This window comes from Alligator mississippiensis, chromosome 5 (genome assembly GCF_030867095.1).
Source record: "Alligator mississippiensis isolate rAllMis1 chromosome 5, rAllMis1, whole genome shotgun sequence".
Lineage (NCBI taxonomy): Eukaryota > Metazoa > Chordata > Crocodylia > Alligatoridae > Alligator > Alligator mississippiensis.
Genome location: NC_081828.1, coordinates 81,125,963 through 81,153,840, shown reverse-complemented (window position 1 = coordinate 81,153,840; position 27,878 = coordinate 81,125,963). Strand labels below are relative to the sequence as shown.

Genomic DNA, 27,878 nt, shown 5'->3' with positions numbered 1-27,878 from the left:
AACAGTGCTTGCCAATCATCAGCTATTTTGTCCAAGGAGACAACAGAGCAGCAGGGACATTTACTCACTGTTGTATAGCACTTAAGGGAAGGATCAGGCACCCTTTAATACAATGGATGGAGATGACCGACGCAAGTATTAGCAAAGCAACTATTACCTTTTCAACCAGCAGCGATTCTCCCATGTAACCGGGAGGTGGGGGCGGCAGCACGCGGATTCACTAGCGACTTCCAATTTACACCACTTACATAATATTGTGGGCTCGACTGAGCATTCTGCCCTTTTGGTAAAAAGGTAGAAACAAAAGGCAAAAAGACAAGACAACTTATCTACTTTGAAAAAGTAAATTTATTTTCATTCCTTTAAATTTTTCTACTGTAGTGTTAGCACTTAACATAAGCATCACTCTTCTACTTTCCTATTTACAATCCATTGTAATGTATACTCTACAAATACAATACATATTTTTTTTCAGAAATGTACGGGGAAATGCACAGTTTTTTAAGGTTTAAAAAAATGACAAACTCATCTGTACAGGATTCTCAAAATTTATCACCCAATATGTAAAATTTATACAAGGCATTATCCACACAGCTCTGGAAGGGCATATGCTACACTGACAAAGCAGCAAACTTGCAGAAATACAATAAAATACAGAAAATAAAGTATTCTGGGTCACCAGATAAACAATTAAGAGTTAGTACCATTGAAGTCGTAAATTTAGCAATACCCATATTTTCTAGAAATGTGATCACAAACCTGGAGAATGCTCAAATATTAAACATTATATACACAATGAGGTAAATGTACCTTGGTCTTTTAAGAGGTAATTTAAGTTTAAAGCAACTGACATATTGAAGCTTTTCTTTTACATGTAAAAGTGTCAAACACCTTGTAATCATTTCAATGGCACAAGATAAAGGATCTAACTAAAAATGGATTTCATGGCACTCAACTCACAAAACCATTATTTCATAAAAAAAAATAAAAAATAGCCTCTCGCGCCACTAGATAGACCTAAGTCTTCAGAGTCAATCCCACTACCCCTATTTACAAAGTCTATTAAGATTACAAGCAAAAAAGTTTCAGTTGGTGGTGAAAGTGTGCCAGTGCTGCTTAGATAGCTTCAATAACATCCCAGAATTACAGCTTTCAAGGAAGAAGGGTTCCTGAAGAATTCCAGCATTCCAAAAAAGGACATTTTGAGGCTTTTTAGTACCAGACCATTTCCAACGTCCCTTGGAATATGTCCATATTCATCTGGTCACAAGTCTGTAATTTGAAGTGAGGCTTCAATGCTACTAAAATGTCAAATTGATGAAATCTGTGAACCTTGAAGTGAATGTATAATGCATGTATATATACAGTGAACATTTGCATCAGTATTTCTCATCAGAAATTGTTTTGGTATATCCTTGAAATGATACAAAATTAATCTTTTGAGTGCTAAAATAGTTTGGTCCCCCTGGCTTTCCAAGAGCAGATCTAGTGATATTACAGTTTTAATTTAAAAAATAGATGTGCGCCTGTGTGCACATATATAGATATATGATTTTACACAGGTAATATATAAAAAGCTACATAATATATACAGACACCTACTCATAAAAGGTGTTCAGATGATAAAATGAAAAACAAGAACAAAGCTTAAGCTTGTGATGTCATCAGAACCCAGGATACATACAGTTTTATTCACAATTTTCCTATTCTGCATTGTATCATTATATAATTTTCTTCCCCAAATAATTTCCATTCAAATACTAAAATTCATTACCCTAACCCCCTTCTGTGCAATTTTTGTAAGAATTTATAAAGCTTGACAACGATTGCTACTAGTTTTCAAGAAAGTTATGGCTAATGGGACAAAAAGATGACATACAAAACTGAATTACACTAATCAGTTGTAGGGTAACTTGCATGCTACAGTCCTGTACTACTGCTCTAGACATTTACTTTTAAGAATGATAGAGTTCTTTTTATTTTACCATGGAAGTATTTAAAATGTTCTGAAATCAAAGTTGTGAAATACTTCACAGTTTTTATAAAGGTCAGTACTGGTGGATTTTTCAATTTGTCCTCCTAAAAAGATCATCTTCTCCCCACTAATGAAGTACAGAATAGAAAAGTATATAGCTTCATTTTTTAAGAATGGCATAAAAAAAAAAACAAAAAACTTTTCCCATGGGTGGATCCTGGATCATGGTGACAGGGGCGCAACAGCTATATCCCACTCTTGACAGTGGGATATATGCCTGGTGAAGACACATCGTTGTGCATGTGCCATACACCAGAAGGACATGTGGCTGCAGTCCCTTGCTATGATCCTGAATACCACCCAGTGAGCTCTTAGAGCCCACTGGCATGTCAGCACAGCTGCAGCTGGACTGCCACATGTGCTGTGATCTCTGAGATCACAATGAGCCTTGAAGCTTGCAGCTCTCCCCCTTCTTCCTCACCCCAGCAATGTACAGCCAAAGTGTGCATGTGTGTTTGGGGGGGGGGGGTGGAGAGTAGGGGAGAGCAAATGAATCACCTCTCTGCACTGGATTTACCTCTGCCTATTTCTATAAAAGCGGTAGGCCAAGTACAAGTTCACACAGGGCTATTCACACAGGTCAATTCAAAACACAAAAGTTCATTTGGTTCCTCTTCAAATTTTTGATGGGAAAAAAAAAACAAAACAAAACACGTTGAAATTTGGCTCTTGCCATAATTTTTCCCTCAGTAGCATCCCTGCCTACTCCCCCCTCCCCTCCCCCACTGCCACCTCACTGATGACCAATCTTAAAGAAAAAAACTGTTTACTCAAAATTTGTTAAAAAGTGGATACTAGGTAGATTTGGCGCAATGAACAGGTTTAAACATTACCTCTGGGGTCACTTTTAGCAGTTGTTTTTGGAAATTCACAGTGATATGCATTTTAATTGATGGAGTCCAGGTATGCATACACTGACTGACCCTATAAAAAAATCTGACTGAGTCCAGGCACATGCAAGTGTGATCAATGAGGGCAGATCCCATGCCAACCAGATAAGGTCAAACACACCAACCTGATAAACCTATGTGGGCTCAGATCCAAAGTCTCTCTGACAGGAACTTTGCTTTTCTGTCAGATTCCATCCCACAGTAGGCCATGGCTGCAGTTAAACAGCAACTGATGGGTAAAAATGTGTTAGCAGTTGTAATTCCAAGCCCCTCAGAGGTCCACAATTCTATGCTGTACAACTCCCACTTCCAAGAAAACATTAAACTAGGAAACATACAAACTATGAAACAGTGAAGGCTGCTATTGCACACCAATAAAAGCAAGGAAGTCAAAGGAAAATATTACACCCTGCCTATCACTACATAGACCTTTTTCACCCAGGCACCCACCTAATTACTACTACCATTTTGCATACATAAAGGACCCAACATAGTAACCTTAACACTAGGGGTGTGCAAACCGGGCTCTATGTGAATCAGATTTGGACTCAGCCCGAATCAGGGACACTGATTCGATTAGTTGATTTGGATCACTGTCCTTGATTTGATTCGGCCGAATCCAAATCTGAAGATTCAGTGCAGATTCAGAGTATCAGCAATTCGGACACAGACACAGCTTTAAATGTTTTTTCTACATACCTCGGAGTACCAGCATGGCTCATGATTGCTGTGATGCTGGGGTGGATGGAGCATCCCACAGGAACATGGGGAACCCTCCCCGTACTCGGCGGCGAACCCAGAAGTGGACCGGAAGTAATTGTGGTCTACTTCTGGGGCTGCTGGGGTCCCCCCAGGTCAGCAATCTGCCATGGGGGGGACCCCGGGTGCCCCCCCACACCCAGGAGGCACCAGTCACTGAGGGGGGGGAGCACGGGGGGCCCCCCTGTGTGCTCCCCGGTGGACCCAGAAGTGGACCAGAAGTCCCACCATGTTCCTGTGGGGCACTCCATGAGCCCCAGCATCGCAGCATTTACGAGCCACTTGCTACCTAGAGGTATGTAGAAAAAACATTTAAAGCTGTGTCTATGTCCAAATCACCAAACCTTTCCAAATCTCTGAAATCAATTTGGAGGGTTCCGATTTGATTCAGAGAGATTAAAGGGTCCTCCGATTCAATCTGGATTCAGAGATTCAACCACTGAATTAGGCTGAATCTGCACTGAATCAAATCAGAGACTGAAGCTTTGCACAGCCCTACTTAACAGCACTATGGCTGAACAGTACACTATCTCCATGCAACTGAAGCTTCAGAAGAAATCTTAAATGGCTGTATGCATAAGGGTAAAATACAAGCAGAGTTAATGTTGCAGTGTCTGGCATCTGAGTAGTGGGGTTAATAAGATGTGTGCGTCTGAGAGTGACCAAAAGGTTATAAGCATTAAATGGCATAATTTCTAAGAACTTGGGAATGCATGCGTCTCGCCTGTGTTGTACATAAGAGTCCCAATGATTTTTTTTTTTTGCGCAACAGTCAAATTGGTAGTAGGCAGACTAAACTATACCTACTATCCTGAAGCTTAACCTCCCCTGAAAAAGTTTTTAAGACCGCTAATTCCTCCTCGACTTCTGGTTTTTTATGCACCATAAAATGTTGTTCATTGAGAAAGTGGGTCACAAAATCGTTATATTAAGTTCGTTAAAATTCTGTGATAGTCTGTAGAATTTAGGTAAATCTTGAGTAAAGCTCTGCATATTTTTTCCGGGTTCTTATGACAACACAAACCTGCTTAACTTTGCTCTTGTAGTTATTATGAGGGTTTTAGAACCTTCTGGTGTTTGTATCCAAAGACTTGCAGCTTGTCATTTTCAGTCTGAGACATATACACAAAGTATATGAATGTATAATTTATAAGCAGGTTTTAACTTTCTAAAAATCAAGCCCAAACATTACATATAATTACAGATTCAGTTAACTCTTATTTGCAAATAATACTGATTCTGAGCAAAAAAAAAAAAAAAAAGGCTTTGCAGAACTGCACAAAAAGTAAGTTTTTCACAAGTGGCAAAGAACAACCCCCTTTTTCTTAAAAAGCCATTAGCCCTTCTGCTACTTCACATAGATAAAGGTACTACCTGCTTTTTAAGAATGCCACTTGATTAAAACAATTCTTCTTAGATATAATTACAACTCACGGCATGTGACATTTATAGAACAGTATATGACAGTAAATAAACTAATTCCTTAAGTGGTTTAAGAAACAATTTTGTTAAAAGAAACATATTCCAAGAAGAATGTAACTATACTGAATAATGTGAATTATGTCTTTAGCCAAGCAACAAAGTAACTGAATTTTTGAACTCTTAATTTTGAAACCAAAAGTACCATAGACTGTTATGTTCCCACTGATTTGCATTAGAAAGACTCAAAAGTGGCACTTACTGGTAAAGTACAATCTATTTTGAAGGCAATGCAATGTTCTGAATAAGTGAAAGAGCAGTAATAGTATAGAAAAAGATTGCATAAATGATGTTCCCCACAACTAAAAGAGGTCATTTTTGTAAATCAAGGTAAGTGTCCAATAGATGTAACCATGGTAACTAGAAAGGTACACTGTAATACTACATTCAAAATCTGAATCAAAGATGTCTTACAGTGGTTTAGAATACTCAATGTACCAAATCAGGAATAAATCATTTAAACCCCCGATGCACTGTATACAGTTTAATGAACCAGTTGCACTATCTTAGAAACAATCTTTGTATTTCCAGCAGTTAACTAAAAGTTAAGACCAGCAATCAACTTTTAAAATCAAGGTTACATGTTAATAAAAATAAGAGGCTACACAATATTTTATAAGTGTCCTGGGAAGGAGGTGTTCATAGTGCACAGAAAGAACTCAACATAATAGTTTACCATGTCCACAAGAACCCTGGGGCTAATAAATGACGTTCCTATGAAGTATCAAAAGGCATCAATAACCTTCTGTTCCCTCAGTGAGGTAGAACAATTAACCTTCTAAGCACGCCACCCAGGTGCAGATATGGATCTGTAGAGTGTTTTTCAGTAGCAAATCTAGGATTACATTTTTATGCCTTCCTGTTGACTGAGCTGTGATAATGTTTTCTTAATACGTAAAGCTGTTAGCCTGGCTGCTCCATTGGCATACCAACATTCTCGCATAATTTTTGCCATTACTCGTAAAGCCTGTAAGGAGAGAGACAGAAAAGAAATATATATTTTTCTATCTCAATTACAAATCAGTGTTATAGCTTAACCTCTTAAGAATTCTAGTTTTTGAAATTCTTATAATTTATATATCATACTAGCACGAAAGTATATTCTGTTGGGAATTCCAGATTCTCATTTCACTGAAGAAAAAAAACAGGTTTCTGATGGTTATTCTTAGTCTAGTACAGCTATTAGGGTCAGTTAAAATACAATTTTTTAAATAAAAAATAAGCTGAAGTTTGAAGATCTGAGAGAGACATGAATATGTACTTTTAGTTTTTGTACTTCCAGTTGAAAAAGACAGAGAGAGGAGAAGCATCCAGACACCACCTTGAATTAGATAAGATACTCCAGTGCAGTCTACCAGAAATGTGATTAATAGCATCCTTCAGTTGTCAACACCTTTAATTATGAGAAGCCTATTTCATGTACAAGATGCTAGAAATTTAACTCAGGGGAAATGAATGATAATTAGCAATGTTTGCTATAACAATTTTGGAGACCTACTGCAGACTGTTTAAGAATAAAATAAGAACAAGTCATTCTGGAGATCGCAGGCGAATTGAGTTAACCCTATTAAGAGATGACTATGTAAGTTCAATAAAAAACAGTATTAGAAATAATATATTAATAGTAGGTCTGATGAACGATTAAAAAAATAATCACAATTAACTGGAATTTTAAATCTCACAGTTGTTTAACTGTGCTGAGTAGCAGCCTCTGCTGCTGCTTAGCGTGGGTGGGCGAGTCTGCGGCAGGTTGAGATTGTGGCTGCGCACCTGGTCCAGCTGGTCCAGAGCTGGTCTGCTCCGCTGTTCAAAATGATGTGCGCGATTAATGCGATTAAAAAAATTAACGAATTGTGTTTTGCATTAATTGCACAAGTTAACTGCAATTAACTGACAGCCCTAATTAACAGTCAATTAGCCAAGACCTATGACAACTAGAAAATAAAAACCGTACAGTTTGTCCCTGGAAGACAGGTTATCCATAACCTTCATTTCTAAATCTTGTATGTGGCCCCTTGATTCTGGGTTTCTTATATGAAATTAAAGTCAGAATGCTCTTGATCCATTCTAGTGATGGATGTTCTATAAAATACCCAAGACAGGAAAAGCTCACAGTTCTAATTCAGCAAATCAAAAGCACCTGGTTAACTTTATGGCACATGAGTTGTGCTACAGACTTCACTGGGAATTCTTACATATTTAAATGCTTTGTTGGACTGAGAATTAAGTCCTGAAATTAACACATTGTAGCAACAAAAACATGACACCAGTGACATACCAGTGAGAATTTAGGCTAGGGACAGAAATTACACATAAACCAGTGTAAGTGATTGGAAACTGGTTCAAATCTGTAACCCAACAAGTTCAGTGCACATAAACTACTTTCAAAATGGCTGAAACCAGTTTAAGATAAACCTGGATGGATTTAGAATCAGTCTTGACTGATTTAGGTTAAATTGGTTTGTGGAACTTCTGTCCCAGATCCCCTCCAAATTCAAGTTAAATTTGAGTTTCCCAGTTTCCCAGGATGCTTTGCACCTCCCCTCCAAACCCCACTTTGCAGGGAAGGCAAACTAAGCTTGGTTCAAGCTGTCTGCTCCAGTAAAGCAGGGAGGCAAGCTCTTGTGCCCCTGGCTTCTGGCCTGGGCCACTGCAGGCATGTGGCTGCATTTCCAGAATCAAAAGTGAATGTCTGTTCACTTGCTTAATGGTTCAATCTACGCAGCTTAACCTGTGAAGATGAACTGATTCAGCCTTAGGTTTTTTTACTACTTGTACTTTGCCTTAAACTGCCATGGTAGCAGTGATGAATCTTACCATTACTAAACCACCAGAAACTGCCTCTGCCATCTGCTATTTTTCACAGTATATACAGCATATAACAACAATTCTGAAGATGTAAATAGTAAGGAGACTGGGTGAGCAGCAGTAAGTTTAATGCGTTAAGATACTGGAGACTTAATGATTGGTTTTTGTACTTCCAGTTGAAAAAGAAAGAATGAAGAGAAGAATCCAGTCCTCTGCATTTTACTCACAGAATTTAAAGCTTCATTTGAAGTACTGTATTTATATTCAACCAACAGTAACAAACCTCAATGGAATTAAGCAAAAGAAAACTAAAGCCATTTTACTTCTGAATGACAGCCCACAACCCACACAGAGGTTTAATGAGCTTTAATATTTCGAGCATAATGAACTTTCTTAACTCTCCTCATGTAAAGAGTTAGTTTTTTAGTCAAATTCACATAAAAGTATCCCTGCCTCATTTTCCATTTAGTTCAAAGACTTTATTTTGACCTCTGAAGTTTTCTAGACATTCATTTTAAAGAAAGCTTTGACTGATAACAGAAAATAACAATTAGTAAATAATCCACAATTATACATTTTTGCAACTATTATAATCTCGGGACCATGTGGCAAACAAAATCTTGCCTCAAGTACTGAATTTTTAAAAATTTCACTGAACACATTACATTTTGGATACAAATTTCTCTCACATAATTTCTTCTTAAAAATGGTCTATAAAAGTATTATGCTAGAACTTTTTGCCAAAAGAGCTACTGCCAGCTGAGCCACTTCAGTACTAGTCCTAGATTAAGCAAGAGTCTGGTAGCTTTCTTTACTTCTGCCAGTATGTCACTGATGTCATGTTTTTGTTGCTACAATGTGTAAGCATAGACAGAGTCAGCAAATGGAAAATGTGGATTTTCCATTACATGCATTTTCTCATACTTTTAAGGCTACAAGCCAGTAGAGATTTTCTTTGTTCCTTGGTATAATGTATTCCAGGCAACTGTCAGGAATTTACATGATTCTGGAACAACAGACTAGAAAACCTGCCTCTGGAACATCTGTTACTCAGTGAGTTCTGTTTGAATTATAAGTGATGACATATGTGTATCTGTTGATATTTCCCAGATAACTGGGTATTGTCATTTATACTCACATATGAACTTCAGTTATTGTTGAAAGGAAGGATCTTAGAACGGTCTTGTGGAAAACTTAACTAGCCTTGCTAAACATGTTGAATCTCAGCATACAAATCTCATTAACAAAATAATACTGTGTAATCAAAAACACAGTGATCCAAGCCGCTTATTGTCAAAACACATTTCATTGTATTCTGATTTTGTTGAATGCAGACATCAAAATTAATCACAGCTTCAGTTTATACTTATTTTTGTTTTAGCACACTTAGTAATATTCACCTCACAGCTTTGCCATCTATTGGGAATATTGGGCCTTAGCTTCTGCTCACAAACAACCTTCCTCATTTCTTCAACAGAGGGATCTGATGGGACTAGGTCATAGTATGGTAACTGGTAATCTTCATGAATTCCTGTAAATGTTAAAGAATTATTAAATGCAAGAACAGATGAGTCTTTTTATTATTTTTTTCTGCTGAACACTTATCTTTCATATAGTATTTTTTTTACCAGCAGACCTGAAAGTTTTTTTTATAAAACAAAGGTAGCATCACCATCCCATTTTACAGATTGAATTACTGTACTTACTCAAATACAAGGCTAGTCCCCCATAATTAGATTCCATATACAGAAAATGTATAAATGTTGTAATTTTCCGGGTATAGAATCTAATTATTGGAGTTTTCCCTTGAATTCATCATGGTCCCACTGCTACAGCAAGGAAAATAAATCTGGGAGGGGTCAGATAGCCCTGTTTCCCTCTGCCTCCTCCCAAATTCTTCCACTTGCAGCCCCTTTCCCCTCCTTCCTTACTGTCAGACCTTGATCTCCTTAAGCCCATAGGCAAATTTGAAAACAGTGACCTGGAAGTAAACATATATGTAATCATTTGCACATAGGCAAGTTATTAGGGGTACCCATAGACTTAGTTATGGAATCCAGCATTGATGCATTTACCTTTTTTACAACTGCTGCATGTTTTAATGCAGGTACTCCATAAACATACTTTTAAGCAGCTCTTTTGTACCTATTTATATATAACACAAACCATGCATAAAAATCCCAAGTCAAAAGGCTTCCAATTCACAATATAGTTAATTGGGCTGGGCCCCACCAGAGTAAACAGTGTTTCAAGCCAAGGTGACCCCACAAGACTCAGCACTCCAAATACCCACCCATAAAGGATCTATGTGCTAATTAGCCCCCCACCCCCACCACCACTTGTGACTGGAACCAGGCATTCTTGTCACAAGTCCTGGAATCCTCCAAAAAATGTATATGCAGAGAAAGTGCAGAATAATAACCTGGTGTGGCTCCACCTCATGGAGGATGGGGCCACACTAAGGATATGCAACATGTAGTGAGAGGGGCCAGAGGCATTCTGGATGAACTGTTTGGTGATGTCTGCCACATGTTTAAGGCTGAAGAAACAGGAATCATTGGAAAGGGAAAATAAATGTGTAGCTCAGCTGTGGGAGTGAAGAAGTTGAAATGTATTCAGAGTAGTGGCTCACCATGACTCTAAAAAAAACTTGATACCAAGAGAGACTGTACGATATAGAATCATAGAAAATTAGGGTTGGAAGGGACTCAGAAGGTCACCTAGTCCAACATATCCCCAACTAGATCATCCCAGTCAAACCTTTGTCTAGCAGAGTCCTGAAAACCTCAAAGGATGGAGAATCCACCACCTCTCTGGGTAACCTGTTCCAGGGTTTTACTACCCTCCTAGTGAGAAAATTTCTGCTGGACTCTCTCCAATTTTTCCACATCCTTTCTGTAGTGTGGGGACCAAAACTAAACACAGTACTCCACATGTGGCCTCACCACTGCTGAATAGAAGGGAATAATCACTTCCCTTGACCTACTGGCAACAAAGCTACCAATGCAGCCCAGTATGACGTTAGCCTTCTTGGCAACAAGGGCACACTGATGGCTCATATTCAGCTTACTGTCCACTGTAACCCTCTGGTCCCTTTCTGCAAAGCTGTTGCCTAGCCAGTCAGCCCCCAGCCTGTACTGGTGCATTGGATTCTGTCCTAAGTGCAGGACTTAGCACTTGTCCTTGTTGAACCTCATGAGATTCTTTTTGGACCAATCCTCCAATTTGTCCAAGTCACTCTGAATCCTAGCCCTACCCTCCAGCATATTACCTCGTCACATCAGTAGATAAGTAAGGCTAATAGCCACATTCTTTCCTGCATTAGTAGATGCATCATGAGCAGGTCTAGGGAGGTGATATTTGCCCTCTATGCGGCATTGGTGAGGCCGCAGCTGACATACTGCATCCAGTTTTGGGTGCCACACTTCAAGAGGGATGTGGATAACCTGGAAAGGGTTCAGAGGAGGGCTACTCATATGGTTGAGGGCCTGTGGGTAAGATCCTATGAAGACTGGTGTAGTGCACGAAGACTGGAAGAAGGCCAATGTGGTGCCTATCTTCAAGAAAGGGAGGAAAGTGGATCCGGTAAACTATAGGCCCATCAGCCCGACTTCTATCCTGGGGAAGATCTTAGAAAAGTTTATTAAAAAGAAGCCATCCTTAATGGACTGGCCGACGCCAACATCCTGAGGGATAGCCAGCATGGGTTTGTTGCGGGTAGGTCTTGCTTAACCAATCTCATTTCCTTCTATGACCAGGTTACCCATCACCTGGACAAGGGAGAAGAAATTGATGTCATATCTTGACTTCAAAAAAGCCTTTGATCTGGTATCCCATGATCACCTCTTGGCGAAACTGGCCAATTGTGGCCTTGGGTCCACCATGATCCGCTGGCTGGGAAATTGGCTCCGTGGTCGGATCCAGACGGTAGTAATTGATGGAAGTCAATCATCATGGTGCCCTGTGACCAGTGGGGTCCCCCAAGGCTCTGTCCTTGGACCCATATTGTTCAACATCTTCATTAATGATGTGGACATTGGAGTCAAGCGGACTGGCCAAGTTCGCCAATGACACCAAACTTTGGGGCACAGCATCCACACCAGAAGACAGGGGGGCGATCCAGGCTAACCTGGACAGGCTTAGCAAATGGGTGGACAAGAACCTGATGGTTTGTAACACTGAAAAATGCAAGGTTCTCCACCTTGGGAGAAAAAACCTGCAGCATCGTTATAGACTCAGCAGTGCTACACTGGCTAGCGCTACGGAAGAACGACTTTGGAGTCATCACTGACCACAAGATGAACGTGAGCCTGCAGTGTGATGCCGCAGCTAGTAAAGCGACCAAATGCTGGCTTGCATCCATAGATGTTTCTTAAGCAAATCCCAGGAGGTCATTCTCCCCTTGTACTTGGCCTTGGTGAGGCCACAGCTGGAGTACTGCATCCAATTTTGGGCTCCACAATTCAAAAGAGATGTGGAAAAGCTTGAGAGTCCACAGAAGAGCCACGCGCATGAACAGAGGTCAGGAAAACAGACCTTATGACGACAGCCTGAGAGCCATGGGGCTCTTTAACCTGGAAAAGCGCAGGCTTAGGGGTGATCTAATGGCCACCTATAAGTTTATTGAGGTGACCACCAGTATCTGGGGGAACGATTGTTGGCCAATGGCTCTACAATCGCATCAACCAATTTCCTTAGTACCCACAGGTACATCCCATCTGGCCCCATGGACTTGTACTCGCTCAGCTTTTTAAAATAGTCCCTAACCTGTTCTTTCACCATTGAAGGCTGCTCACCTCCAGAAACTGTGCCGTCTCCTGCAGCAGCATGGGAGCTGACCTTGCCCATGAAGACTGAGGCAAACAAGGCACTAAATACTTAAATATCTCATCCAGATGGGCTGCACTAACCTATTCTTATGTCAGATTTCCATCAGCATCTTGGCCTTTTTGGCTAAGATCAAACGTAGCAGATACAGACCCAGAGATCCCCGCACCTGCTGGATTGCCAACCAGGGCCTGCAGATGGCCCTCCAAGCAAGATAGATTGGCCCAGATATGATAAACAATGGTGGACCCCAATGGAACCCAGGTCTACCATGGTACCCCAAAAGATAGCGGTGGACCCCCCCAGACAGGAATGACCCCTGAAAGAAGGATCTCTGGACCCCAGCAATGAGGGAGCCCCATATAATGAGACCCTCTCAGACAGCAAAGAACCTCAGACTGTAGAGGACCTCAGATGGAGGACCCCCCCCTCAGATGTCAGGGGACCCTGGAAGACAAGGGACTGCCCTGGGTGACCCTCAGACAATAAGGTACCTCCCAGACATCAGAGGACCACCCCCCAGATAACAAGGGACCCTCTCCCCCTGCCCCAGACAGCCCATTCCAGATGACAAGGGACAGACCTCTCCTGGACAATGGAGGACGTACCCTGGACATCAGAGGACCCCACCTGGATGAGGGACCTTCTCTCTCCACTCCCCTAGAGACGCTATGGATCCCAGCCATGCCTGACCCCTCTTGCTGGAAGCAAAGGTAATGGAGCAGAACCAGACTCTGGTCTAATTCATCTCCCCTTCCCTTTCCCACAAAAGCTACTCTACCCCCTCTACTATCAATCTAGAAAGTACAAGACTTAAAATGATCTCCAGAAGCACCTGAGGTACATCCACCAGGTACCTGGCTTTCTTCTGCATCCTCGGAGAGAGACGCTTCGATGTGTTGAAGCAACTGAAAAAGAATTAGAAGACATGCCAGGGCTGGGGAGTAGCATAAAGGCCCACGGCCGTAAGGCCCACCACCCAACCCACTCCAGTAACCCGTAATGGTCATGGTGAGACGACCCATGAAGCTAGCAACACAATCAGCAACCACAGACCAGATGACAAGGGATCCCCCTGCAGTGAGGCCTGCCCCAACGCAGGACCCCACCCCAACCAGACATGACCCCAAGCTCACAGCAGCCCAGATCAAGAAGTCCCAGTCACCTGAAGCCACCAGCCAACCTCTCTAGGCTGCCCCCAAACCACAGAGAGCGCCCAACCCTTGCAGAGGCTGCCCACACCCTGTCAAGCCACCTGAATGGAAGAGCTCTCCAAGGCCACTACCTTTGAGGCACTGGAAGCCTCAGTGACCCAGCTCACTGAAGAGCTGTTAGCAGCTGCTTGACCCTGGCAACCCCAGGGAAGCAGTGGCCTGGCAGCCAGACCAGCATCGTACCAGCACTGCCCATGAAGATGTCCTCAGTGCCAGTGCTGTGACCTGGAGGCAACTTCCAGGATCCAGAAGCTGTACCAGGTCAACCACCCCAAGGCAATGTGGGAGATCCTGAAGAGATCCTCAGCATTCTGCCAGACCCCCTGGGAGACCCTGTTCACCTATTTCAATGGTGTATTCATTCAACGGTATCTTCAACCTCCAGACAGAAACCGTTGCCCCATGCCCTGCATCCATTGGACCCCTGACTCCCGTTGGCTCTGCAGAGAGATTCGAGGCAGACTTTTCCTCCAAGGAAGTGGAGGCCCATGTGAGCAAGACCAGGGAGACTGCACCTGGCAAAGATGGCATTAGGTATAGCCTATTGAAGAAGAGAGACCCAGGTTACCTCATCCCAATGCTGCTCTTCAACTAGTGCAGAGAGTTCAGCTGCATGCCCAGCTTCTGGAAGAAGGGAATGGAGGCATTCATACACAAGTGGGTGAGCTGAACGACCTGAGCAACTGGAGACACATGGCTCTGTGCTCCATAATCTATAAGCTCTGTGCCAGCTGCTTTGTGGCCCAGATCACCAACTGGGCAGTGAGCAAGGCCATCAGCCTGAGCCAGAAGGCCTTCCTGTCAAACAAAGGCTGCTATGAACACAACTTCACACTCCAGATTATGCTGGATGACACTCAGGAGGGCCAGAAAGCAGTGTGCAGTGGTGTGGCTGGACATCTCCAAAGCCTTTGGCTCCATGCCCCACTGTCACATCTTTGACACACTCCGGAAGCTCAGGATGCTGGATGACACCATTGATTTTGTGCAGGAGCTCTATAAACAGCTGCACCACCAACATCTGGTCACTGGAGGGTGAGAAGCATGACATCCCCATCCAGTCTGGAGTGAAACAGCATTGCCCACTCAGCACCATTGTGTTCAACCTAGTAATGGAACCGTTTCTCTAAGCAGTGGCAGGAGGCCCCAGCAGACAACCTCTACAGGCATAAGCTGAGCATCTTGGCCTATGCAGATGACCTGTTTCTCCTTGACAGTGATACCAAGCAGCTGCAGAGAGTGTTGGACATCAGCTCCAAGACATCCAAGTGGATGGGTTTCTGCTTCAGTACTGCCAAGTCAACTTCAGGAAGAAAAGCGCCATCCTGGACTCCATTGTCACCATCCAGGGCAAGCAGATGAGGTACCTGAGAGATGGAAAGAGCTATGTCCACCTGGGGATGCCCATCAGACACTGGGTGAAGCCAGAGGAGACCATTTGTGGGATCATGCAGGATGCCCGCAAACTGGACTTGTCCCTGCTGGACCCCTGACAGAAGACAGATGTGGTGAATACTTTCCTTATCCCCTGCATTTTCCTCATCCCCTGCATTGTATTAATCCTGAGGGGCTCAGTGTTTCCAAAAGTACCCCTGAAGAAGTTGGATGCCAAGATCTGAAAGCTGCTAAAGAAGTGGCTGCACCTCCTGCTGTGGGCCAGCAATGAGATCCTGCGTGACCCCTACTGGCAGGGAAGCACCAACATGCCCACACGGGTGACCTGGGACACTGCAGTGGTCACCCAAGCCTTCTGCCTCCTGTCCTGCCCAGATGAGATGGTGAGCAGCATAGCCGCCAGCACCCTGAAGACGAACCACAAAAGGATCATGAGGCAGCCCACTGTACATGACTTGGCCACCTTCCCGAGCAGCTCATTGGAAGAAGAGTTTGGCTGAGACAGCAGGAACTTCACTTTGCTGTGGAGCTGAGCCCATAACACCACATGCCACCTCAGGAATCACAATGGCTGCAACTGGACTTGGACCAAGGAGCAGCAGCAGCTGGGAGTCTTGCTGCACCTAGCCCCCCAACACTAGCTTTGTCACTGTGACCCTGCATATGAGGACCTTCTTGGAGAGGTTCCTAAAGGATGCCATCTGAGTAAAGTAAGCCAGCGACCTGAGGGCAAAACCTGGCCAGGGCAAGGTCTTCGAGTTCACTTCAAAACAGGATGCAAACAACTGCTTCATGTTCAGCGGGAGCGTCACGTGGTATGCAGACTGGTGCTTCATCCACCGTGCCCGCCTCACCTGCTTGCTGTTTAACGGTGCTGCCTGGTACAGGAACCATGACAGGAGGTGCTGACCATGCAGCTACAAAGCACAGATTCTACCCCATATTCTGTGCACCTGCAAGCCCCACACCAGACTGTGACAGCTGCGTCACAATGCTGTCCAGGACCAACTAGCCAGAGCCATACCGGCCTCAGCAGGGACTGTGTCTGTTAATCACACTGTCCCAGGCTACAAGAGCCAGCTATACCTGGACACTGTTGTGACTGACAAGGACAGCAAGTGCGTCATGATGATAGATGTCACTATTCTGTTCCAAGAACTGGCAGCAAGCTTTAGTCAAGGTCCAAAAACGGAAGCAAGAGAAGTAGCAGCTGCCAGCAGAAACCTTGAGGACTTGGGTATACGAAACGACGGTTGAGGCACTGATCATCAGGGCACTTGGACCCCAACGAGAGCGTCCTGCGCACCTGGCACTTATCTCGCCACTATGCCAAGCTGATGCAGCACCTCATGGTGTCCAACACCATCCAATGGTTGAGGGACATCTATGTCAAACACGTTATGTGACAATGCCAGTACGTGGACTCCACCCAACTATCAGCTAAAAGCAAAGCAGAAGGGACCATCTGCCCCCCCTCTGCTCCCCCGCCGTTGCACCAAATCACCCCCAAGGAGTTTTAATCCTGGACTCTTCCCCACCCCCATAACTGTATCCCACATGTTACTTGTAACTGTAGGTGTTTTCCAAACCATCTCCCTGTTACAATGTGTTATTGTTATGCTGGGTCTCCTGTATATTCTCTACTTTGTGTCACACCCCCTCCCCACTTCACACCCTCCACCTCTTGGCTTAGTTGGCTGCATGTTTCATATGTAACTTCATTGCATTCCTGCCCCTACTCCCATCCTTTACTACACAGGCACATACTCAGCTCTTTCTGTTTCCTTGTGCTTTGAACTTTGTCATTTGAATTTTAACATTTTCTAAAAAATTACATTTTTGGCAAAAAGGGGAGGGTGTCAGGGCTGGCTCTGGTGTTCCTGGCGCTGGCTTGGTATTTCAGGACACCCAGGTCTGGTGCCAGCTCCCTCCAAAGGGAACACCTGCTCACACAGGGCCACATACACACAAAAAAGGTTCCCATTAGTATGTTTGCCCAATATGGTCCACTTGTTTTATAGTCACTCTCATTGTTGACTGCATTTAATCAGCTTCACAACTGGTTTCCATTGCTGAGAAAATGCTGCTTTTGGCAGCAGTTTAATGACAGATCATGTATTTAATGAGGTTGCCTTGTATGCAAATGTAAGACAAGGTTTCACCCCCCATGCTGACTGAGGGAAAAAAACCTAATTTCATATATGAGTGCCTCTATTCAGAGAGTTTTGTAACATTTACTAGTAAGTTTACTGCTTTATGAGAAATGGGGCCATATGCATTTAAGCAAAAAAATCCAGGTGTTTCACTAGTCATGAGACAGCTAAAAATATTCATGAATTTATTTAAATAGTCTAATTTATCTAGTACCTTTTTATTCTGTGTATAATGAGACTTTACCACATGACTTCTATTATTCAAAGATAAGAAATGAAAAGTAGCAACTTACAGATTGAAAATGAAAAACAGCAATATGATCTATAATTTCAAAATGCGAAGTGCTGCACCTAGGGAGGAAGAATGTCCAGCACGCTTACAGCCTAGGGAATGACCTGCTGGGTGGCACGGAAGTGGAAAGGGATCTTGGAGTCCTAGTGGACTCCAAGATGAACATGAGTTGGCAGTGTGACGAAGCGATCAGAAAAGCCAATGGCACTTTATCGTGCATCAGCAGATGCATGACGAATAGATCCAAGGAGGTGATACTTCCCCTCTATCGGGCACTGGTCAGACCGCAGTTGGAGTACTGCGTGCAATTCTGGGCACCGCACTTCAAGAGGGATGCGGATAACCTGGAGAGGGTCTAGAGAAGGGCCACTCGTATGGTTAAGGGCCTGCAGACCAAGCCCTACAAGGAGAGACTAGAGAAACTGGACCTTTTCAGCCTCCGCAAGAGAAGGTTGAGAGGCAACCTTGTGGCTGCCTATAAGTTCATCACGGGGGCACAGAAGGGAATTGGTGAGTGTTTATTCACCCAGGCACCCCCGGGGGTTACAAGAAATAATGGCCACAAGCTAGCAGAGAGCAGATTTAGATTGGACATTAGGAAGAACTTCTTCACAGTTCGAGTGCCCAAGGTCTGGAACAGGCTCCCAAGGGAGGTGGTGCTCTCCCCTACCCTGGGGGTCTTTAAGAGGAGGTTAGATATGCATCTAGCTGAGGTCATCTAGACCCAGCACTCTTTCCTGCCTATGCAGGGGATCAGACTCGATGATCTACTGAGGTCCCTTCGGACCCTAACATCTATGAATCTATTAATTTAGTTAAAGCAACATGAACAGAAATAAAATCACATTGTCACTGCCTTTAAAGAAGCCTCATCTTTCTGTTTTTATTGTAAAGTTTTATTTGAAAAGACAATCCTTTCAAAAGTATAATAGGTGGTGCTTTAACCTTATATTGAGGGATTCACACTTGGGAGTTTAATTCTTTCGACAGTTATAACCATGGAAAAATTTTCCATTTTGGATGTTATTTGCTTAGGAAGAATGGGAACTGCACACCTGTTCCTCTACATATCTATACAAGCGGATGGCTTATAACAGGATGCTAATCTTTAAATAAAGTACCGCATGCACTGTGTCTAGTTCTTACTTGTGCGTTCAGTCCCTTACTTTCAAAAGCATCAGCTTTTCACTCTTCCCTTGCTAAGAGCTCTGGGGACAAGTTTGTCTCTACTGTAGGCAGTGACAGATATTTCATCTACATACATTAGGGCAGAATCTGACCATTCATCATTTATGGGATTTAAAAAAATATGACAAGAACAAATACTACACCAGTTGATATAAGCAGGAGATAAATAGCTTAAAAACAATGGAAAATATTTACTCAATAAAACATTCTGTTGTAATAAGGGCTATGTACTGTTTAAGGACAAATCACTCAAAACTTCAAATTCTGTAAACCAACTACAGTACTTTAATATGCTCACTATAAGATGACTGTTACGTACCACCAATTGAACATCGCCGAGCTATTTCCCAAAACACTAAGCCCATTGCATAGATGTCAGCTCGCTTGAATGACTCAAAGTGTTTCATATTTATGGAATCATCTAGAACTTCAGGAGCCATGTACCTATTAGAAATAAAAGAAACAAGATAGCTTTTACACCATGAAATATTATAGCAGCAAGATTTAATAGCATTATTTTCAGTTCTGACATGTAAACAGTTAAACAGGAGCAAATCCACCATGGTCCTCAAGTATTAGGATGATGATTCACATAAATGCCACTTTGAGAGCAGAGACCTATACCCATGAAGTCTTCACAGAGCAGAAGTGAGAGCAAGAAGCACACCTGAATCACCCAACAGAGATATCACTAAGGATGAATGGTAGCAGCAGATTTTCCCACCTAAAACACGAGTGGAAGCAGTTCACATCAGCACTTACAATGCTGGGCCTCTGACCGGTTTTGGGGAGAACAAAGAGAATGGAGGAATTTGGAGATAGGAATAATCCCTAGACCATTTAAGGTGGAAGGAAGGGCAATTTGGAGTGTTTCTAGAAATACTGGGAAGGAAGTAAAATGGGGAGAAAAGCCGAGTTCAGGGGGCAAGGTTAGAGGAAGGAATGGAAAAAGGCACCTTACCACTAAAGTTCTTTGAGATATGGTTCTAAAGTGGTTCTTTGAGATGTAAATCAGTGTGGAGTTCACCATAAAAACACAATGCTTTGTATGTGTAAGATTGGATATTTTAATAACAATTTCCATTTGGGCTGCAGGTGCCCCATGACAACTTATGCTCCTTTAAAAGGGCATAAAGCACAAGTGGACATACCAATCTTAGTTTCCTTGCTATATAAAGCCAATGCTATCTTTGGATTAACACCCCCCCCCCCAAAAAAAAAACCACAAAAAAACCCCCAAAAAACAGGGATGGGGACAGGTTATGGGATCTACATTGACTACAAAAGTGGTGGCCAGCCTTTTCAGAAGGTTTGCCTCAAAAGTAAGCTCTGCCCTCCCCCCAAGTGCCACTATGACCCCTTTTCCTCTGTCCAATCCATTGCTCTCTCCTACCTGCCCTATCTGCTGCTGTTCTCCCTGCACATGGCATATCTGACCACAAAAAGTGGCAGGTTGGCCACCCCTGGACTACAACATCTAGAATAAATTTGCAGTAGTTGTGATTAGGTACTATTTCTTTTCAAGGAAGAGTCAATGTAAAACCCACTGAAAATAACTAGGAAGTGTTAACTACTAAGGATGGTGGGAATGAGGGACATCTGTTGCACCAGTTAAGCTTCCATTGTTGCACTACTCTCCCAAACTTGTCAGCACTGGCAGCTAAATCTAACATAATGCTTAGCAATGTTTACTCCACATCCCTGCCTTTCAGATCTCAAACTGACACATTACAAAAAAGGCAGAAGATGATGTTGCCTGAGCTTTAGGTGAGTAAGCTTTAATGATTAGTATAAAAGATACACCAATCAACTGATAGCAAGGTAGAACACACTGTTAGCCATTCCAATATTCTCAATGAGGTGATGGCTTGAACTACTGAACATCCAACTACAGGTATTAACACAAGGGGCAAGAGTGAATGACTTGGTCTTTTCAAGTTCATATAGCAAAGTCATATGTACATCAAATAATTTATTTTCTCCCAGTGCCAGGTGGCAAGCAAGTTAAAGCTGACTGTTCAGATGAAAATTCAAGAGCACTTCAGGAATGGTCTCAGCACTACCTTCTTCCTTTCACAATTTCATATGGAGAGTTTGGCCAAAAAGGCTTAATGTTCAGACACGTTCCTGGTTGAAGTAATGACTATCCCCAAGGCATTTACAAGTGTGATGGTGCAGGAAGCAGATCAACAGAGGTTTGAAATGGAGCTCCATGAGTGTTCAGATGAACTAGGTCAAGAGCCCAGACAGGATTAAATACTCTGATTAGTGGATAAAGTGTATAACTGTCCTCTAAGAAACACAGATATCGCAGAATGAGAAAAGAAAGCATGACTGTACAACAGTATAGCAAGCCAAAATCACCATGAGGCAGACCCTAATAAAATTAGGAGGAGAACCACACATGTTTTAAGTGCAAACAGCAGCCTAAGATTTGATCTACAAAGACCTGATCCAGGCTAACCATATTCTTCTGGTAGATGTTTTCTTGTTCTTAAGTGGATTTTGCAAACCAGAAAGGATTGATCATTTTTTGTGCTACTCAACCAACCAACCATTCTGTGACATTCAATTATGTCTGGCTTGAGTAGAAAATTTGGTCATAATGTTGCAGGGTCAGGTCTGAAGATTGGAAAGGTGTATGTAGTAGTCTTGTCAACAAAAAGTGTCCTAGATAGTGCAAAGATTTGCAAATGAACATGGCCTTGTTTCGTGATTTTGGAATTTACTCTGAGGGTCAAGGGAATTGACTGAAAGAATATAAGGAGTGTGTGACCACTGCAGAACATGGGCATCTGGTTACAGTTCTGAAATCAGACCCAAATATTGAACAAAAGTTCTGGTATTGAACACTGACATTGGTGGTGAACATATTTTTCACTGAGGTTCCACCAGTATAGGAATATCAGTTCAAACTTCCACAGATACCTCTTGTGACTCATGATCAATCACTCAAGAGTCTGCTAGGTTGTTACTAAGACATGGGGAACAGTGACTAGTCTCATCCTTTGTTCTTAGAAAGCAACACATCTTCACTTTTACAGCTTCCAGGCAAAGTGGAGATGAATGTTCACCTTCCTTGCTTTTCAGTGTGCTACATAAGGTGGATCTGTCTGGAAGAGATCTGTCTGGATCTGCATGGAAGAGTTTTGAAACAAGAGCAGAGAGACCATGAAAGCTTGCCTGAGGGCTCTGAATTTCCAGGGTTCAAATCCACATTTCTGATCTTCTAGAAGGTACCATAACCACCAGTCTATGAGCTAGGACAATACTTATCTGTGTAGCAGATAAGAATTCAAGATTCAACCAACTAGAGGAAAAGAGCAGTCTGATTCAGAAACCTAATGCTTAGGGCAGTCACGTGGGAAGAGAAAATCTTGATTTCCAGTCTTTGCTTTCAGAACTGTTCCTGTATTTTGTACAACACAGTCATTGGATAAAATTCAGAAAAAGTCATATGCCCTGGACACTGCAGATATGGTAGAGAAACCTGCATGTATTACTGATTCATAATCAGAAGAGTAATGGACATGAGGAAGTGTACATTCTTGAGGGGAATTAAGTTACTGTACAAAGGGACTTTTAAAAGAACCCCGCTTCGAAAGAAAAAAAATGAAGATAAAATGGGAAAACACCCATTTAAGATCTCTGCAGAGAATAATGGATCAGTTGTTCCTTGAGCTGGTCTTGGAGGGTCAGAACTTCTCTGCCTTTTATAACCATGCAAAAACCTGAAGGAAAAGAGATGCATACAAAACGCAAAACCCAACAGAGACTGCTATTCAAAATTTGAGCTCATAAGTATAAGGACCTTGCACATATCCTGTAGGATCCAAAGACCAACGTTAAGCAGCTACTTCTTTCAAGTGTTTGCCTTTGGGAAAAAAAAGACTTATTCTTTTTGGGAGATAGAAGCATACCACTATATTTCTGTGATTTCTTGCATGTGACTGGGTTTAAAATGTTTCAACATCAGATTTATCAACCACTAAATTTTATTACCTTTGGCTGGCATATGCCTATGAACTCTGATGAGATGTACTGCCTAACACTTAGGCATGATTTCTGTCCTTAACCAGTCATGAAATGTAAGTACCAGTAATTTTGAAACTTCCTATCTAGCAATATTTTTGTTTTAACCCTGGATAAGGAATGATGATAGAAGAGTCTTGGACCAATGTAATTTTTAATTTCCTAAAATAATGTTGTAATCTAGAATTAAAGCATTAAAATTGATCCTTAAAAGTGAAATTCCCTGACAGTGATTACTCAAAAGCATATTCTCTTGAGTAAAATAGCCTTGTGTCATGGCAGCATTCAAGTCACACTGTACTCAGAAAAGCAGTGCTGGAAGAAACCTCAGGATGCCATCTAGTTCAATCCCCTACTCATGGCAGTATCATTCCTGTCCAAACCACTTAAACAAATGTTTATCTAACCCCACTCTTAAAAATTTCCAAGGATGGCGATTTCACACTCCCCACCCAGGTAGTCTGTTGAAGTGCTTATCTGCTTTCATACTTAGGAAGTTCTTAATATGCAACCTAAATTTCCTTTGCTACAATTTAAGACTGTTCCTTCTTATCCTGTTCTCTGCAGCCACAAAGAACAGTTTACTGATATCCCTTTTTTTAAACATCGTTCATGCATTTGAAGACTTGTACATTTCCCTCCCCTACCAGTCTTTTCCAGAGTAAATAATCCCATTTCCTCCAAACTTTTCTCATAAATCATGTTTCCTGGACCTCTAAACATTGGTGTTGCTTCCCATTTGCCTCTAATTCATGCACATCTTTCTTGAAACACAGTGCCCAAAAACTGGACACAGTACTCAAGATGAGGTCACACCAGAGTTGAAGGCAGCAGAAAAATCACTTCCTTTGACTCAATTTCTAAGAAAGAAAAATACATAAGCAACTTCCTATGCATCTACATCCATATATGACTTCACTTGTATCAAGGTCTTAGACCTTCTATGAGCTGAGTACCCTATTCTGCATCATTCATTTACCACATAGTTAGGGAGACTACACATCCTGGTTTGGCCAGGACAACCCTGAATTTTGAAGACCGGTCCCAGCTGGTTGGTCAAAATTAAAAATGAGAGTCCCAGAATTACAGGGGCCTGAGGTACAGTCTGGGAGGGAGGCAGGCAGAGGCCTGGTGCACCAGGCAGCTCTGTCTCTCTGCTGGACTGCATCTGCACCCCTGCCCACTGGCCTCTACCACTGCAGCAGTGCCACTGATTGGGGGCGGAGGAGAAGGTACGGGGCAAGTGCCACAGATTTCCTTATGGTCACCTACACATCCTCAATATGGTCAGTACAACCTTCTCCTTCCAGTCTATATATCCTACTCTGTCTTATCTTCATGATTGTCCTAAAACATGTGTGTAACGGTTTGGGAAACCGGATGCAATGATATCATTCACTGTATGATACAATCTGCAGGATTATAATTCACATAAATACTGATGTGCCATAACCCAGTTTATGGTTTAAGACTATAACTACTGGCATTTTTTACAGCGTTCTATATATAATGTGGGTAAAGGCTCAGAGCCAGCAAGACCCATGCACTCTTCACTGACTTATCAGCTGGTAATGATGGGTCTATAAGGAACCATATCTGCTGTAATTCACAAGTTCCTGCTGTTGTCATTTGTACTATAAATCTCTTAAAGAGGAAGAAGAGAAAGACAAGAAATAGTTTGATACACTGTTATACCTCTTTGTGCCCACTCGGTGGTTTGGGGCAATATCAATTGTGTCAGTTGCTGAATCGTGTCTTACTGCCAATCCTAAATCTGCAATACAACATGTCCCATTCTTTTTTACCAATATATTTTTTGATTTCAAATCTCTGTGAGCAATTGCTGGTTTTCCTGCAGGGAAAGAAGGAAAAGTTAAAAAACCCCAATGCTACCTAGTAAAAAAAAAATTCAGCAAAAACAAATCTTTATCAGGTATTATGAATTCAATGTAGAATTCGAGATGAATTAAAGGACGTATGCAAAACATTCCATGTAAAACCGTATAGCATCAGATTTTAATTGATTTTTTTTTAGACTAAAACAGAAAAAAAAAACCGTTTACATTTCTTACTAAAGAACAGTAGTGGAATACACTTAGAACAATGCATTCATAATATATTTTAGGAATCTTATTCATATGAATACATTTTTTAAAAACGCATACAAAGATGATGAAACTTTTGCAAGAAAGCAGTGTTTAACAAAATAGAAACTCAATACCCAATTGGGACTCCTAATCACCAACACACTGTACACACGTACTCTTATCGTAACTCTGTTAACATTAAACAGTGCCTTCATTGTAACTTTCTGCGTTCAAGTGCTTATAACCTTGAGCAATAATTACCGTTTGTGATGAAATATCTTACAATTTAATGTTAATGCAAGAGCATATATCCATAATCCAACCCTATAAATATTTCAGACAAAGACTTCCTTTTAAATGAAATTAAACTGTAGCCCATCAAATGCTTCCATGGAGAGGGCTTGCTGGGATGGTGACCAGACTCCTTTGGAAACTTGCAGCTGTGATAGGAGAGATGCCCTGAACCTGTAGGTGCTGTGTGGTGTTTACAGTCAGCACAGGGGTTTTTTTTTGCCACACTTCCTGGGTAAGGAAGTTGATGAGGCTCCTTATCAATTCCCAATAGCTTGTTTACATGCATCAGAACTTCCTTACCAAGCACTCATTTGAAAAGACTGCCTTTCCTTCCCTAAGAGCCACCAAAGTAGGTTTATTCTCTCCAGGAGGTCCATCTCCTTTGGCAACAGGAGAACATATATGGAGGGCTGCCCTTGACAGCTCCTGTCTTTGTCACAGGGTCACAAGAGCAAGGAGACAGCACAGAAAAAGGCACTAGAAACTCAGGGCAAACAATGGAGAGAATCTTTGGTGTAGATCCTTACCAGCAAGATGGCTACAACTAACTCCCATCCCTCACACTCAAAAAGACAAGCGGAGAACAGTCGAGAACCTTATAGATTCATAGATGTTAGGGTCGGAAGCGACCTCACAATAGATCATCGAGTCTGACCCCCTGCATAGGCAGGAAAGAGTGCTGGGTCTAGATGACCCCAGCTAGATGCATATCCAATCTCCTCTTGAAGACCCCCAGGGTAGGGGAGAGCACCACCTCCCTTGGGAGCCCGTTCCAGACCTTGGCCACTCAAACTGTGAAGAAGTTCTTCCTAATGTCCTTGTGGAGGGGTTGTCTGGGGAAACACCCACATTAACTGAAAAGCTACCATGAACCTCAAGATTGGCTCAGGTTCAGGGGGTGAAGTGTGTGTGGAAAGGGCCTGCCACCTTTCTCTGCTTATCTGGGGAACAGATAACAAAAGCAGAGATTCCCAAGATGGGAATCGGAGACATGTTGTGGAGTAAATCACTTTAAGACAAAGTTACAAAAGTTTAACAGGAGGCTTTTATGTCAACCCTGACATGACCACAAGGAAACTACTTAGTGGCACAGGCTCAAGTGCACTGATGCCAACAGCAGCATCCTTTAGGACCTCACTGGTCAGAGCTACCAGAAACAGCTTCACAGTACTACACCCCAGTTAAGTTCAAAGGCTACCTTCAAAAGCACTCTGGATCACCTATCTACCTAACCATTTGAAAGTCACAACCTCATTCCAGAGTTGCCGCCAGCAGTACCTCTAAATCCTTATCCAGGGGTAGGCCTTTCTTCCCCAGAGTTCAGTCCACACAGACCCATGATACCACTTTCTGGTCCCTGAGTTCTTCAAAGAACAGTGCTTCCTTCTGTCTTCACCAGAAAGCAAAATCCAAGACATCCGGCAGCAGGCACAGCCAGTCCTAACCACAACTCAGACATGCCTTCTTACAGCTGGACCAGGCCTGCAGAACTCCCCACGCCTTATCTCTAGTTCCTTAGTCCCTACTTGGGTTCCAGAGATCCAGGACCCTACCTTTCACGGAGGAGTCAGGGCCCCGAAGCAACTCCCCTCCACTTCATAGGTTCTGGGGCAGTTGTCTGTTGAGGGGGCAAACAGCTTGGGACTTGAGCCCTTTCAATCTGCTGAATCAAAGTAGAGACTTGCCACCATGGCACTCTATTGTTTGGTCATGTGCTATCCCTTCAGCGTTTCAATCCGCCTTGACACTGCATCCCCAGGTCTCTCTACCATCAATTTGCAAAGCTCTTTTTATACAATTCATGATTTTGACTGTTTGTACTGTTTAACAAAAACTTCTTTTGGCTTACAAAGAAAGACTCACAATACGTCCCATGCCTTGCTTACTCCTTACTTAGTTATGCTGCCTCCTGCTCTGCAGCCTCACACTACTCAAAAGTAGTTTGCCAGAGCACCCCCAGCAACAAAACCCTGTTGCATCCCAGAAGCTTGGCTTCCAGTGGTGTGTATTAGCCTCCCAAAGCACTAAGCTTCCTCTACGTAGGCCTCTGAGAAAGCTTCCCGTAGATCTTCACAGATGTTGTTAAGGATGCAGATGGATCTAACCAATCCAGGGCAAGCAGTACTCAGTGACATGCAGGTGTGCAATCAATGCCTTAAAAATGCCTTGGATTCTGCCTTGAGGCACCCAAAAATGCGCTTGATGGTCATGCAGTAGGTGCTCAGCTGGTAGTCGGACAGTTCCTTCCAGGCATTCAAGTGCCCCGTGCAAGGCTTCATAAGGAATAGGTATGCCAGGTCCTCAAGTATGGATGGTGGAGTGTGTGTGTGTGTGTGTGTGTGTTTTGGGTGGGGGGGTGGGGGGGGGAAGGGTCACTCCCACCTCTTCAATTTTGGTAGCACTGAGGAAAGACTCCCCTACATCA

General features: G+C 42.6%; 1 protein-coding gene across 1 annotated transcript in view; it reads right to left on the bottom strand.

Moving 5' to 3' along the window:
* Positions 1-325: 325 nt before the first annotated feature.
* TGFBR1 (transforming growth factor beta receptor 1) overlaps positions 326-27,878 on the bottom strand; it is a 79,468-nt gene continuing 51,915 nt past the window's right edge. Inside the window, exons 6-9 of the mRNA XM_014602556.3 lie at positions 24,768-24,924; positions 19,360-19,484; positions 9,372-9,502; positions 326-6,130 (exon numbers count right to left, since the gene is read on the bottom strand). Coding sequence (XP_014458042.1) covers positions 6,005-6,130; positions 9,372-9,502; positions 19,360-19,484; positions 24,768-24,924 — 539 coding nt within the window. The 3' untranslated portion in view covers positions 326-6,004. The remainder of the gene's footprint in view (positions 6,131-9,371; positions 9,503-19,359; positions 19,485-24,767; positions 24,925-27,878) is intronic.